The 13,320-nt window shown below is 29.0% G+C and overlaps 2 protein-coding genes across 2 annotated transcripts; one reads left to right on the top strand and one right to left on the bottom strand.

The window, feature by feature from the left end:
* Positions 1–1,330: 1,330 nt before the first annotated feature.
* On the bottom strand, positions 1,331–3,814 carry LOC107427812 (protein FAR1-RELATED SEQUENCE 6). Its single transcript, XM_048461834.2, has 3 exons — positions 3,639–3,814; positions 2,010–2,562; positions 1,331–1,669 (listed from the first exon to the last, which is right to left on the bottom strand). The coding sequence occupies exons 2-3, from the start codon at positions 2,478–2,480 to the stop codon at positions 1,475–1,477; spliced, it is 666 nt and encodes a 221-aa protein (XP_048317791.1). The 5' UTR covers positions 2,481–2,562; positions 3,639–3,814; the 3' UTR covers positions 1,331–1,474.
* A 5,258-nt stretch (positions 3,815–9,072) lies between these two features.
* Positions 9,073–12,847, top strand: LOC125418379 (cocosin 1). Its single transcript, XM_048461811.1, has 3 exons — positions 9,073–9,526; positions 11,555–12,287; positions 12,489–12,847. Exons 1-3 carry the CDS (start codon positions 9,247–9,249, stop codon positions 12,640–12,642), a joined length of 1,167 nt encoding a protein of 388 aa, XP_048317768.1. The 5' UTR covers positions 9,073–9,246; the 3' UTR covers positions 12,643–12,847.
* Positions 12,848–13,320: the final 473 nt, after the last annotated feature.

The following is a 13,320-nucleotide window of genomic DNA, read 5'->3' on the forward strand; positions in this document are numbered from 1 at the left end:
TAAGTAAAACATTTAATTTATGCTTGAAAGCTAATTTAAAACTCACATCCAAGTTAAATCCACTAACATCTTTTACTATTTCTATATGAATAAACCTTAAAAAAAAAAAAAAAAAAAAGAAGCAAATATCTTAAATATGCCATGTGTAAACCTTGAAATGCATCAAATCATGTGAAAATAATTCTTCTCTAATTTCTAGAAGCAAATTTTATTCTCATTAATTTTGGTAAAAATAACTTTTTTTCTCTAAGAAAACTCTTTAAATGAAAAAAAAAAAATATATATATATATATATATATATATATATATATATATATATATATATATATATATAGATATATAACCTATTATATACTCATAGTTATGGTATCCCCATGATGTGGAACTATATAATCACATCTTCCACACTCTCAGGGCCACCGACCCTGGGGACATCCATCAAAATTTCAAACCAACAGCAATAAATTAATTTTGGAGATAAGATATGCATTACAAATTCCATTCCACGTTAACTTCATTACATTTATAAATTGGAGAAATAAAAAGAAAAAAACAATTTGCACAATATAATATATGATTTTAAACAAATGCAGCCATCACGAAAATGATTTGAAAAAAAAAATATATATATATATATATATATGCACAAATTGACTTGTTGGTAGCAGTCTGACATCACATGGGTGACACATATCAACAAACTACTGGGCGGGTCATAAGCAAAATCTCTATCATCTTTGAATGAATTTATCAAATTCATATTGTCAAACTCATTTTTAATGGTTGAATACTTATTTGAAACCTAATATACTACTCATAATTGAAAAGTTTATCGATGAGGCAATAGGAAGGCCACTGAAAAATGGAAATTACAAACAGGTACTGATTAGTCAACCTCTTTGGAGCTAACCAGTCACAACCCATGTTATAATATCTGTGAAGATGCACCATTTTATGACTTTTCTAGACTAGAAGAGATGATTGAATGGTGGAGGCTGCTGACTGGCTTTTCCAATAGGAAAAATAAGAGTTGATGACGATGGAAAAATTGTATGACAATATACAGATCGCCATTGTTCGAGCAGATCACAGATCTAAGACTAAATTCCTACACCAAGCTTGAACTCCGTAAGCGATCTATGCTTAAAACTTAATCCTCAATTTGTTTCAGTTTAGAACTATTTAACTTTCTGTTTTTCTTTCCTTAGGATATTCATTCTTATGCTAAGTAATCGAACGACAAATAATTGCCACACATATTTGCTTTTTCCCCTAAATTTTGGGTGCTTCACACATTTTTCTTACTTGGAAACAGAAGAGACTACAAAAATTAGAAATCAGTATGGGAATTATATCTTAGACAAAAACCACTAAATGTATAGTTGCCATGGGTTTGCAGAACTTTGACTCTAGCAAACTAGAAAAGAAACAAAACTTTATAAAATATCCTAGAAATGTACATTGACTAACCATATTATAAGTGCTTTTTATGCTCAACTTCAATCTGATTTACATTCTTGATTACATCCTGAACACTTTTAGTAAGGTGGTTTGTGTGCTGTTCTATATCTTTCAAGATCATTTCTAATTGCTCTCTGCACTGTGCTAATTGCTGGTTGGCACGATGGAGCTCTGTGGATAGCTCACGAATTTTCTTATCCTTCTCATCCTACACATACACAAGTTCATAATGTAAAGAAAACATATTTGAAACTTTTTTCAAGTAGTTCAAATTCAATGAAAGCTCTTTTGCCAATAAGAGAAGTATAACCAACAACTACAGCTAAGCTCCAAATACTCATTATGCAAGTAGTGTTTGTATTATGTTTTCTAGTTATAAGGAGCAATGGGATGTTAACAACTATTTGACAAATACTAGATTCAATGTTCTTGACTTTTGAGAACCATATTGAAAAGTTTTTAAAATTGATTTGCGGATAGAATTTACTAATGCTTGTAATAAAGATGAAAATTTATGTGGTAAACATCTATCATTTATTTGAACTGACCTGTGGTCTGGCCTGAATGGTACTCCGACGATTATTGCCAGCAGATATCCCCAATGGATGACTATGTTTTGTTTCAAGCTTTGAGACAACCCACTTCCCAGACTTCTCTTTCCTCACCATGATCATTGCTTTGCAACCTTCTCTAGTTATCGCCCTTGGTTTCCTCACCTCAAGCCTTTTTGTCTTCTTATTATTAACACGAAAACCTTCTTTGTTACAGAGAAACCTACGATTGATAACAGATCCATCATGACTCGAACGATGGCAATTACCGACACGAATGATGAAGCCCACACGCCTAGCATATTGATCATAGTATACCATGGCCGCCTCTTCAGATTCAAACTCCATTCCAACATAGGGTTCCATGTTACCATTTGATTCATGAACACTCAACTCTCTATTGTCATTTAGATTGAGCATTTCTCCACCCTCAGGAGCACAAAACTTTGGTCCTGCTGAACTTTCCATTATCTTAATGTTCACATCCACATCAGACTCCTTTAGCGGAACTGCAGTAGTTTGTAGTTCTCACTTGCACAAGATGTTTTCGCTATAACCCAAAAGAAAAAAAAAAAAAAAAAAAAAAAAAAAAAAAAAAAAACCCAGTTATATGTTAAGTGGCATATATACATATAATATAACATCGTATCAAAATCTTCCATAAGGTGCAAAATTTCAGCTAATTTGCTCAAAGTGACAAGTTGACAATTTGTACTTGCAAGTCAATCTGACAGCTATTACTTCCAACCGAACACATGCTTATTTCCATTAGACAGAATATGGGAGAAGAATGATTGTAAGTTGGCAGAAATTATGAAGGTAGGTAAACTCAAATTCAAGTATAACACGCTGTAAAACACTGAAGATAAAATAAAGCTATTTGGTGATTGACATTGATTAATTTCTAGCAATTATTTCAAGCTAAAAATAGTGTCCACTGGGTGGTTAGCCATTGTTAGTAACTCCCCACAGATACAACAAGTACAACTAGCAGGGATTGTATCAACAAATAGAATGAGATTTCGTGCAAGTAACTAAATACTCAAGTGGAAAGCGTGAAGAAGTTTTAAAGACAATTTCTCAAAATATAGGATATCAACACACATTAGCTTCAAGAGACTAACTAGAACAATACAGCAGAATTTCCATCAAACAGTACTTGTGCATTCTTGTTTCTCATCCAAGTATTACTTGACATCTATTATTCAGAGAATAATCTATCACCAAGCCCATTTTAGTTCTATGTACTAATTCGCCCAAGATAAAACTTTTACACTATCATTATGAACTCAAACCCAGAATCCAGTAATAAAAACCTAACAAATTTGAGAGAAGAAAAACAAACTAGACTCACAAGAACTTATATAATACAAATACCCTCGAATAAAAACTGAACCCATATGAAATAAACAGAAAAATTTGCAATCCATAAAACAGCAGAGAGATAGACCCTGCTTCTGCAAATCTTCATCAACCATATAAAGTAACAGAACTTAAAAAGGCTTTAAATTAGTTTTTTTCTTTGCTTTTAGTTAATATCCCTTAGTTGATATCGAAATGGGTTGTGCAAAAAAAAAAGAAAAAAAGAAAAAAAAGAAAAAAAAAATTTGGAACTTTTTTACTTACTGGGTCTGATTATTCGTTCATCTCTGCTTTCTGTTTCACGTTCATTTTGGAGACGACAAAAAACAAAAACGACCACCAAAAATGTGTTTCAGATTGTTGGCGTCGAGTGTTTCGGGGAGAGATCCTTGGTCCTCGCATTCGTCGACGAATCTGCGGTCATGATTTCCCGTAGGTGGGGCCCGCACCACCTCTTCTTCAGATCAAAACGTCGTCTTGAAACGACGCCGTAACTTGGTAAACCCAAAACGAGTTGCGGTTTATTGCATTGTGCCCTCACACCTTCTGCATCTTTTTTTTTTTTTTTTAATTGCTTATTATTTTTAGGAAATAATTGATTAATAATTGTTTCTTATTTGAAAATCCATTATTCAAAATCACAATAAAAATAAAAAAAAGTAGTCTTATTTATTTTCTTGTTTAATATTTTTTATAATTTTATGTTTTTTTTTTTAATAATTCATCAATATTTTATGATTCGAAACTCGTACCAAAAACAGAAATATTTTATCATTAAAGCTATCCATTTTATTATTTTTTAGTTTATATAAATGTTACAGTACGTACTAAAATTATACGAGTGTGGAAAGCTACTTAAGTTTTTAAGGTTTTTTTTTTCTTTTGTTATTGTAATTATTATGCTTGTTATTATTTCATGTCTTTTTTTGGGGCGGCTTCATAATAATGATTGTTAGGAACTAGTAGTAAAGGTTTTCCTCTTTCAAGCAGTTTTTTTCAAGCATATGTTAAATTGAAAAGGGTAATTTTTCTTTTTAACCCCTTTTGGAATTAACATTAATTATCATTGTGATTAGGACAGCCATTATTTTTTTAAAAAATAATACTAATTGTGAGTACGAATCTCTCCAATTTCAGATCAACCATAATATATATATATATATATATATATATATATATGGATGTATTCATGATTTAATAAAATAGTATTAACTTCAAATCCATAAAAACTCTTCAAAGCTTGCACTAACATCCCAGCTTATGAACTGAATTCGTACCTCATCAGCAAAAAAAAAAAATATATATATATATATATATGTATATATACTACTCTTCAAAGCTGCACTCCTCCACTTAGATTTATAATTCCCCATATTTATTGATTGTATTGAAATAGATCGATATCGATTTAAAAAAAATTTTAATTTTTAATTTTTGCATATAAGCTATTGATAAATCGGTAGTTTCTGTGGTTAAGCACGCCATCTGTGTTCAAGAATATGCAGTTTGAGTTTCATGGATGAGGAGGACCTAGAAGATAACTTAAAAAAATAAAAAATAAAAAATAAAAAAAATTGCATGTAAGTATTAATGTTGATTATTTATAACACTTTTGTGCCTTCATTATTTTACTTGGAAGATATTAATGTGCTTGTAAGTTGTAACATTCTTACTCCCCTTTCAAGAATGGCATTCTTTATATAAATACACAAATATATTTGCTTTTTTAGAACAAAGATGTCTAAAGTTGTTTCAAAATTGAGGACATTTCAATCAACTATGTTGGTACCTTCCAACTTGTATTATATAATTTGTGTTTGTGGTTGTTTTTAAACCTTAATTTTGGATTATAAGATAATTTTTTATTAAGTATAGTATTTGATAAACCTATAAATTTTAGATTCTTTAATAATTTATTTCTTTTAAAAAAAAATATGAAAAGTAGTTTGGAGTAGCATCTTAAATTCCTGTATAATCAAGATTTTAAAATTAAAATTACTATTATATATTCTAATTTAAATTCGTTTTTAACCATTTTTATAGTAAGAATATATATATACATAAAAAATAGTCATTCATATATATTTTGATCAATTATATAAAATCAAAATAGTTAAGTAGGCTTTTTATCAAACATTCAAATTCTAATTTTGAAACTTTTAATAATATTGAAATACTAATTTACTAAACACTAATAAGATTGTAAAAAAATTGATTGTTAAAGCTTTTATTGATTATTTTATAATCTACAGTAACCTAAACTAAGTCAAAATCTCTCAAACAGATCAATCATATGTTGAAGTTTAATTAACAAAATAAAAATAATAATAATAATAAAAAAAATAAAAAAATTGTAACAAAATCATATATATTCTATTTTCATTCATGGGACGTACGCTGTCCTTCATTTCACAAGCCATATTTCACAAGCCATCCTCCTCTTTGGTGCATATAGTAATTCAAAATTTGTGCCATGTGCACAAATTTATATTATTGTCCAAATTCTATACAACTCCAAACGCGGTATTATGTCCTCTAGCTTTTACTTCTTATTCGTACCATCACAATTTTTGCCTCAGACATTTGTATGGCCCAAAATTCTCAAGTCTTTTTCAAGATTACCATATCCATAAATATATATTTTTTGTGTATATTAATATAAGAAAATTATAAAACGTGGATAGTCCCCACCATATTATAGGAAGGATTTTAATATTAATAATAATTTTTTTAAAAATTATCGTTAATACTGAAATCTGCATTATAAAAGTATACAAACATCCGCATTATAAATGAATTATATATATATATGTTACGGAATTGGAAGAAAAACAAATAGCAACGGAAACAAAGAAAACGAAGAACAAACACACAATTTACGTGGAAACCTTTGACGGAAAAAACCACGGACAGGGAGAGGCGAATCCAATATCGAAAGATTGGTACAAAAGGTGAGCCAAAATCGAGATACCCTAAAACCCCTTATTCCGGCCGAACAAAAATATATGTATATATATAGTATGGAAGAAACCCTAAAAGGCCCGAGACCTCCGCTTCTAGAGCCCCAAATTTTTCTCCAAAATTAGTTTCACCAAATGGGTCGCACCGCGAGTTTTTCGGGTCGGGTCAACAAGAATTCGGGTCACTAACTCTAACAATATATTATATATATTTTTTTATCAATGCTTGTTTATTAACGGTTTCTTTCAACAAATTTTATTTTTATGCTTTCATATTGGTCATTATTTGTTGAAACTTTGACATTTTCTAGCTAGGCCATTTTTAATACGTGCTTTGGCTATATTATAGCTTGTCTTGTCAATTTTCACAGCAAAATCAACAAATCCAGCTAGAAAGGTCTCTTTCTTCACTATCGGCAACAACGCCACATTCAGCCAAAAAAAGAAAAGACATTAGTCCCACCATTTCAGTCACCACTCCACACACTTCCAAATTAACCCCAAACTTAGTTCGTGGTATAATAGCTATTTTTTACTTTTCAATACATGGTTTTTGCTATAAAATGTTCAAATTTTGGCAATAGCACTTTAATAAATTGCAATATCAATCTTCATGACCTTCAACTTTAGCAAGCGAAAAAAAAAAAAAAAAAAAAAGGGTTATCTGCAGATTTGTGGTCTTCCCCAGTACATTTTAACCATTCATGCATGCATGTATGGAAATTGTTTTGTATTATATAATTTGTCAAAAATTTATTAATTCTTTATTCTTTTTTCTTTTTAAACAAAAAAATTATTAATACATTTTTACAAAGTCATCTGAGGGGGAAAAAATTGAAAATAAAATAAAATAAAACTAGAGTACTCAACATGGATCCCACGCCGTATTAGCGGCCAAAGCGTCTATTTCCGAAGTGTCAGAACTATTAGTATAATACATGGGTGATTCATTGTTTTATTTTAATAAAAGTAAATTTATATTTATAAATAGATAGAGTAAAATACATAAATTAATCTCCCTCAAATTAATAAAAAATATACGAAAGAGGAAAAACTATTAAAGTTTTCGTTAAAAATAATTTAATAGCAAAACTACCCTCACAAACAATTAAACAAAGGAAACAAAAATTAAATTTATAAAAAGCATACTTTTTATTTATTTATTGCCATTCTTCTCTTGTTGCAATAATTTTAATTTCCTAGTCTTATAAGCAAACAATTTTACTGTCATTATTTATTTATTTATTTTATTATTATTATTATTTTGTAAAACACTATAACATTCTTGTATTGGGTTAATTTTTTTTTTTTTTTTTATAAAAACTGCTAGAGAAAAAGTATAAAAAATAAAAGTCCATCTTTTATTAAGTTAAATTTTTGAAAAAATTGGTAATCCAATTTAGTATTAAAACCATAAATCAATGAGATGGGACGAAAGGTACCTTTAAGTTGAAAGTTAAGAGAGTGTTAAATGAAAGAACAAAAAAGAAAAAAAGGCATACACTATATAATTTAAATGAACTATTTTATTCATAATCATCTACTTTTGAATTGAAATCTTACTTAGGTAGCTCCAGAATAAGCTTTGCCCACACACTCTCTGTAAATGATATCAAAGTAATGTTTACTCATTATTAATACACATGATTTTATTTCCTTTTATCTCTTCACACAAAATTAATTTATCTTTTATTTATAATATACTTTTTATTACAATTTATTAAATATATATATATATATATAATATAAATTTCAAGGGATTTTTTCGAACTTTATGCAGACGATGATGTACGCTTCACTCCCTTCCAAGCGGTATTGGCAACGAATTCAGTTCTTTTGATATATTTTACATAATTATAATAGACATTTTTTTTTTTTTTGGGGTTGTTTTTTGGAAAGAGTCTTTATATATGTATTCTAGATTTGTAAATGAATCCAACCCTTGTGGGGTCCACATCCATAACCATACCCAAAAATATCATAACTCAGGGAAATAATTTAATGTAGACGATCCAGAGTATATAATTTAACAGAACCTTTTTTTTTTTTTTTTTTTTTTTTTTGGGTCAGCTTCAAGATCCAGACCACTCTTTAATTATTTTAGATATATTTGTGTCATATTCGTGGACTTACATATATTTTTGACAAAATGAGATAGCGAAAGATCGATAGAAAAATCCTTGGCTTCAAGGAGAGCTAAGTTCATCTGTTAAACGTCAGAAAATGCAAATTTGTAAACCTTCGTTATATGTGCATATATATGTAGTTATCACAAAAATGCTACCAAAAGCGATTTTCCCATTATATGATCGATATCATTCACCTATATCTGATCAATGCAATCATATATAATCGGATGGTGATTATGCAAAATCAACAACCGTCCCATATCTTTGAGGCAATCTCATTTAATCTTTTTATCAATTATTGAAAAGGTAAATTTTAAAAATGAAAAATATGAATCAATTATTGGTTTGATTAAATAGCAATCCAAGAAAAAGGAAAATCAATTTATGTGGTAATGGTGGAAGTTAATTCGTCAAAACAGAACATGTGGAAAAAGAAGGTGTTTGCACAGAAAAAAAAAAAAAAAAAATCATCTATAATTCAATTGTACTACTCCAGTTTACCACCACCACGTAACAGAGATAGTCAACCAATCACCTAACTCTTCCCTTCTATAAATACTCCCTCATTTTCTTCTCTTCCTCATTCAAAACTCTTCACATAAATAAATATACTCACCTAGCGTTTCTGATTTTCTCTGCAAAAGTTAGGTAGTCATGAATACGCACACACACACACAAACACATTTAAATATATAATATAAGAGCATAATAAACCTTTTATATACTTTAGTACTTTCTTTTTTCATTTTCATCTTCAATTTCTTTAGAATTTAATTAAATTCAATGTCTCCGACTTCTACTTTTTCCTCCTCCTTCATCTTTTTCTTCCACATTTTGCTATTTTCTCTTTTTGAAGCCGAGGCAATGGAGATGGATTTAAATCCGAGGACGGCCAACCAAACGTTGTTTGAGGGAGAAGGTGGAGGATACTACGCTTGGTCAAGTAAAGAGTTTCCATTTCTTGCTCAGGCAAAGCTTGGTGCTGGTAAGCTTGTTCTGAAACCCAATGGCTTCGCTTTGCCTCACTATGTCGATAGCTCCAAAGTTGGTTATGTTCTTCAAGGTTCGTTTTTACCTAACAGATTTTATTGTCTTGCTGTCAAAATTCCCTTTTCTTTTTTTCTTTTTTTTATTTTTTTCCGCTGAGATGAATCCTAATTGACTTGTGAATATCATTTTATTTATTTTGCTATTATGGAGACTATATGTAAAGATTTTTAAAAAATTTGAAAAACTAATAAATATAAGATCACGATTAGGTCTTGATCACGGCTTAAATTCAGAATTTGATTAAGATTAACATCTTGAATATGTTGCATTCTCTCCTACAACATGTTGAGGGATAATTGATTCTCCCGCAACATATTTTGATTTTGATCACATTCTGAATATATAATCCTTTGAGCTGGACTGTATCCATAGAGGACTGTACTGAAATGTTGTCTTTAGCTGAGGGCCGACCAGGAACAACCCGGGAGACACGTACCCCTTCTCGAAATTTTTTTACTTTTAATTTTCTTTCATTATTTTTTTATATATTTACTATTTTGCCATTCAGTTTTAAATTTTGCCCCTGCTTTTTGTTTTCAATCTCAGTCGCTTCTCCTTTTATTTGGTTTTTTAGTTTTTTTTATTTGTTTCGTATTCTTTTTCTATTTTTATTTTAGTTTTTTTTTTCGTTTTAGCTAAATTGTTATAATTTATAATTAAAAAAAAACAACTTCTTGTCCAATCTAATATGTCATATCATTTTTTAAAAAATAAATTAAATGGCTTACTATTAAAAGTGATGGCTCTAGCATTTAACAAGATTAGTACTTGTATTTTCTATATGTTTTTTTATTTTTTATGTTTCACTATTTTAGTTAGCTTTTTTAAAATTTTATTTAAAATATGACTTAACAATAGCTAATAAATTCTAATTAATTAAAGTTTTAAATTTTAAATTTATTTTTATCAAATCTGTCAACATTAATTTAGTTTAATGTGATAGTTTCTAATAGTAATATAGTTAATAGTTATCCATTATTTTGTTACATTTCTTTGCTAATTCTCTTTTTCCAATTTTAATTCAATATGTCAAAAAAAAAAACAAAATTCATTGGGTTAATTAATTGCTAACAAAATTAAATTTTTTCATTGCCTTTTTTTTTTCCCTGGAAAATAATGTTCTTTTTTATAAATAAATTTTTAATGAATTCTTTGTGAAATTATTTGAATAAATCTTATATCATAATTAATTTTAATTTATAGTTCATGTAATACATTATATATTCTCTTCATTGAAAATAAATGCTAAATTCAAACAATATGGGGAAATACTTTAAAATTCATGGAGGATAAATTTTAAATAGATTGAATTAGAAAATTGTTATTTAATTTTTTCTATTTTATGAATATTTTTTAATATTTTATCATCAATGTATATGATTCTGACTTTTTATTGAAAGAAATTAAAATCTACCAAATTAATGGTGCCCCTTGAAAATATTTTCTAGTCCATCACTAACAATTTGTTTTGTTTTAGAAGGACTAGCAGTTCTGCTCCATTCCAATTTTCTGATTTGTGTTTGTGTTTTTTTGGTTATAATATTCTGGTTTGTGGTGATCGAAATAGAAGGTCCATTTTTCCCTACCATAAAAAAATATCTAGCCGACCTTTTAGAAAGCTGACTCGTTGACTAATTTTACCAATATATACATATATATATATATATACACATTAAATATAATAATTATTTATTTTTTAATCACATCTTAATTATTACTAGTTTTTTACTTCTCAAGTAAATTTGTACTAAAACTTGATAATTTTAGAAATTGTTTGTACTATTTTAATCCCTGACTGTTGCTCTTGCTATTATGCATGAATTATACATTGGATGTCGGAATTCGGATAACACTTTTTTTTTTTTTTTTAAAACAGAAATTCGGATACCTATTGTGGAAAAATAGACATTAGAATACATGAAAACCCTTATCTTAATTATAAAAACTATTTATAATTTATTTTCTGTATAGCATAATGTCCCATTTTCTTGGACCCTAGGAGGACCTTACATTTCTTGTCTTATTATTAAAATAATTACAGGATCTGACGGAGTAGTTGGAATGGTATTCCCGAATAAAAAATCTTCCAAAGAGGTAGCCCTAAAGCTTAAGAAGGGAGACATTATTCCCGTTCCTCTAGGAGCACTATCATGGTGGTACAACAACGGAGATTCTGAACTAGTGATTGTGTTTTTGGGCCAGACCACAAAGGCTTATGTTCCCGGAGAATTTACGTATTTCATTTTAACTGGTGGTCTTGGAATACTGGGAGCTTTCTCAACTGAGTACACAAGCAAAGCTTTTAACATGAACAAAAATGAAGCAAAAGAACTAGTGAAAAGCCAATCTGGGGTTATCATAATCAAGCTAGAAGCTGGGAAAACCATGCCTCAACCCCAATTGCACAAAACTAAAGAATTGGTTTTCAACATTGATTCGTCTTTGGCGGATGGTAATGTGAAGAGAGGTGGAATAATAACTACAGTTAACAAATCCAAGTTTTCTTTTATTGGAGAAGTTGGATTGACTGCTACTCATATGAAACTCCAACCCCATTCCATGAACTCACCCATTTACTCTACTGACTCGAGCATCCGAGTGATATATGTTGTGAAAGGGAGTGCTAGGGTTCAAATTGTTGGTATTCAAGGTAAAAGGGTTTTAGATACTGAAATTAAGGCTGGTCACTTAGTTGTTGTTCCAGCATTCTTCGTCGAAGCGAAAATTGCAGGTGGAGAAGGAATGGAGTGCTTCTCTATTATAAGCAGTGCAGAGTAAGAACATTAGTATTAGTGTACTAATCTCGTTAACTAAAACTCTTTTTGAAATGCATAACTGGATTGGATTTAATTTTGATTAGGCTGTTTTCTTTTGTTCAATCCAATTACAGATATATAAAGGATTTTTTTACAAATTAATTTTAAACATCTTTTAAGTACTGTAATTTAATTATGTTTTTCTAATGTTGTTTTCAGGCCAATTCTAGAGGATATAGTTAGCGATGAATCAGTACTGGCAGCTTTGTCACCTGAGGTGTTACAAGCCTCCCTCAATATTAGTGCGGTGTCTGGAAAACACTTAATTTCTGAGATAAGCAAGAACTCAATTATCCTCCCTTCAACAAATTAATTATATAAGCAAATTATATATAATTATTATGATTTCTCCTTTTTCTAGTTTGATTAGCCAATGAATTAATCTTGTGGGAAAGATTTTTTAGTGTTGTGTATTGTGCATGAAGAATTTTATTTTGTTGTTAATTTAATCCTTAAAATTAAGAATTCCACCTGTACCGATTGGTACCTATTATATGTATATTTCCTATTTCATAACAGACTTATCTATATGCCTTTTTTTTTTTTTAATCATTAAAATAATATTTCTGTTTCAGTATCTAAATTCATAACTTCCAAATTATATATATAAATAGTTTATGAACTGAATCAAACTTACTTGATCTTTTTTTTTTTTTTTTCCTTTGATATTATATCTTGATACTTAGCTCTATGAATTTTATCTTTTATCTATGGCTAAGTTTGAGAACTCGACCAGTGTCAATAAAATATTAATCATAAATTTAATGTTTTGATTGCAGATTACTGCAAAAAAATATTTAAATTTGCTAAGATTGCTTAATTGTATTTATTAGAACATCGGAATATAAATATTTTAGGAATAACAGAGGCTAATATGCCAAATCAAACGTTGAAACATGTTTTAATCATCCTTAAAACTATAAAAGTGTAAGTTCTTCTAATTTTATATGAATTTTCTTTGTTTCAAAATTATAGAAAATAGTGTGATTTA

The sequence above is a fragment of the Ziziphus jujuba genome, chromosome 9 (genome assembly GCF_031755915.1).
Source record: "Ziziphus jujuba cultivar Dongzao chromosome 9, ASM3175591v1".
NCBI lineage: Eukaryota > Viridiplantae > Streptophyta > Magnoliopsida > Rosales > Rhamnaceae > Ziziphus > Ziziphus jujuba.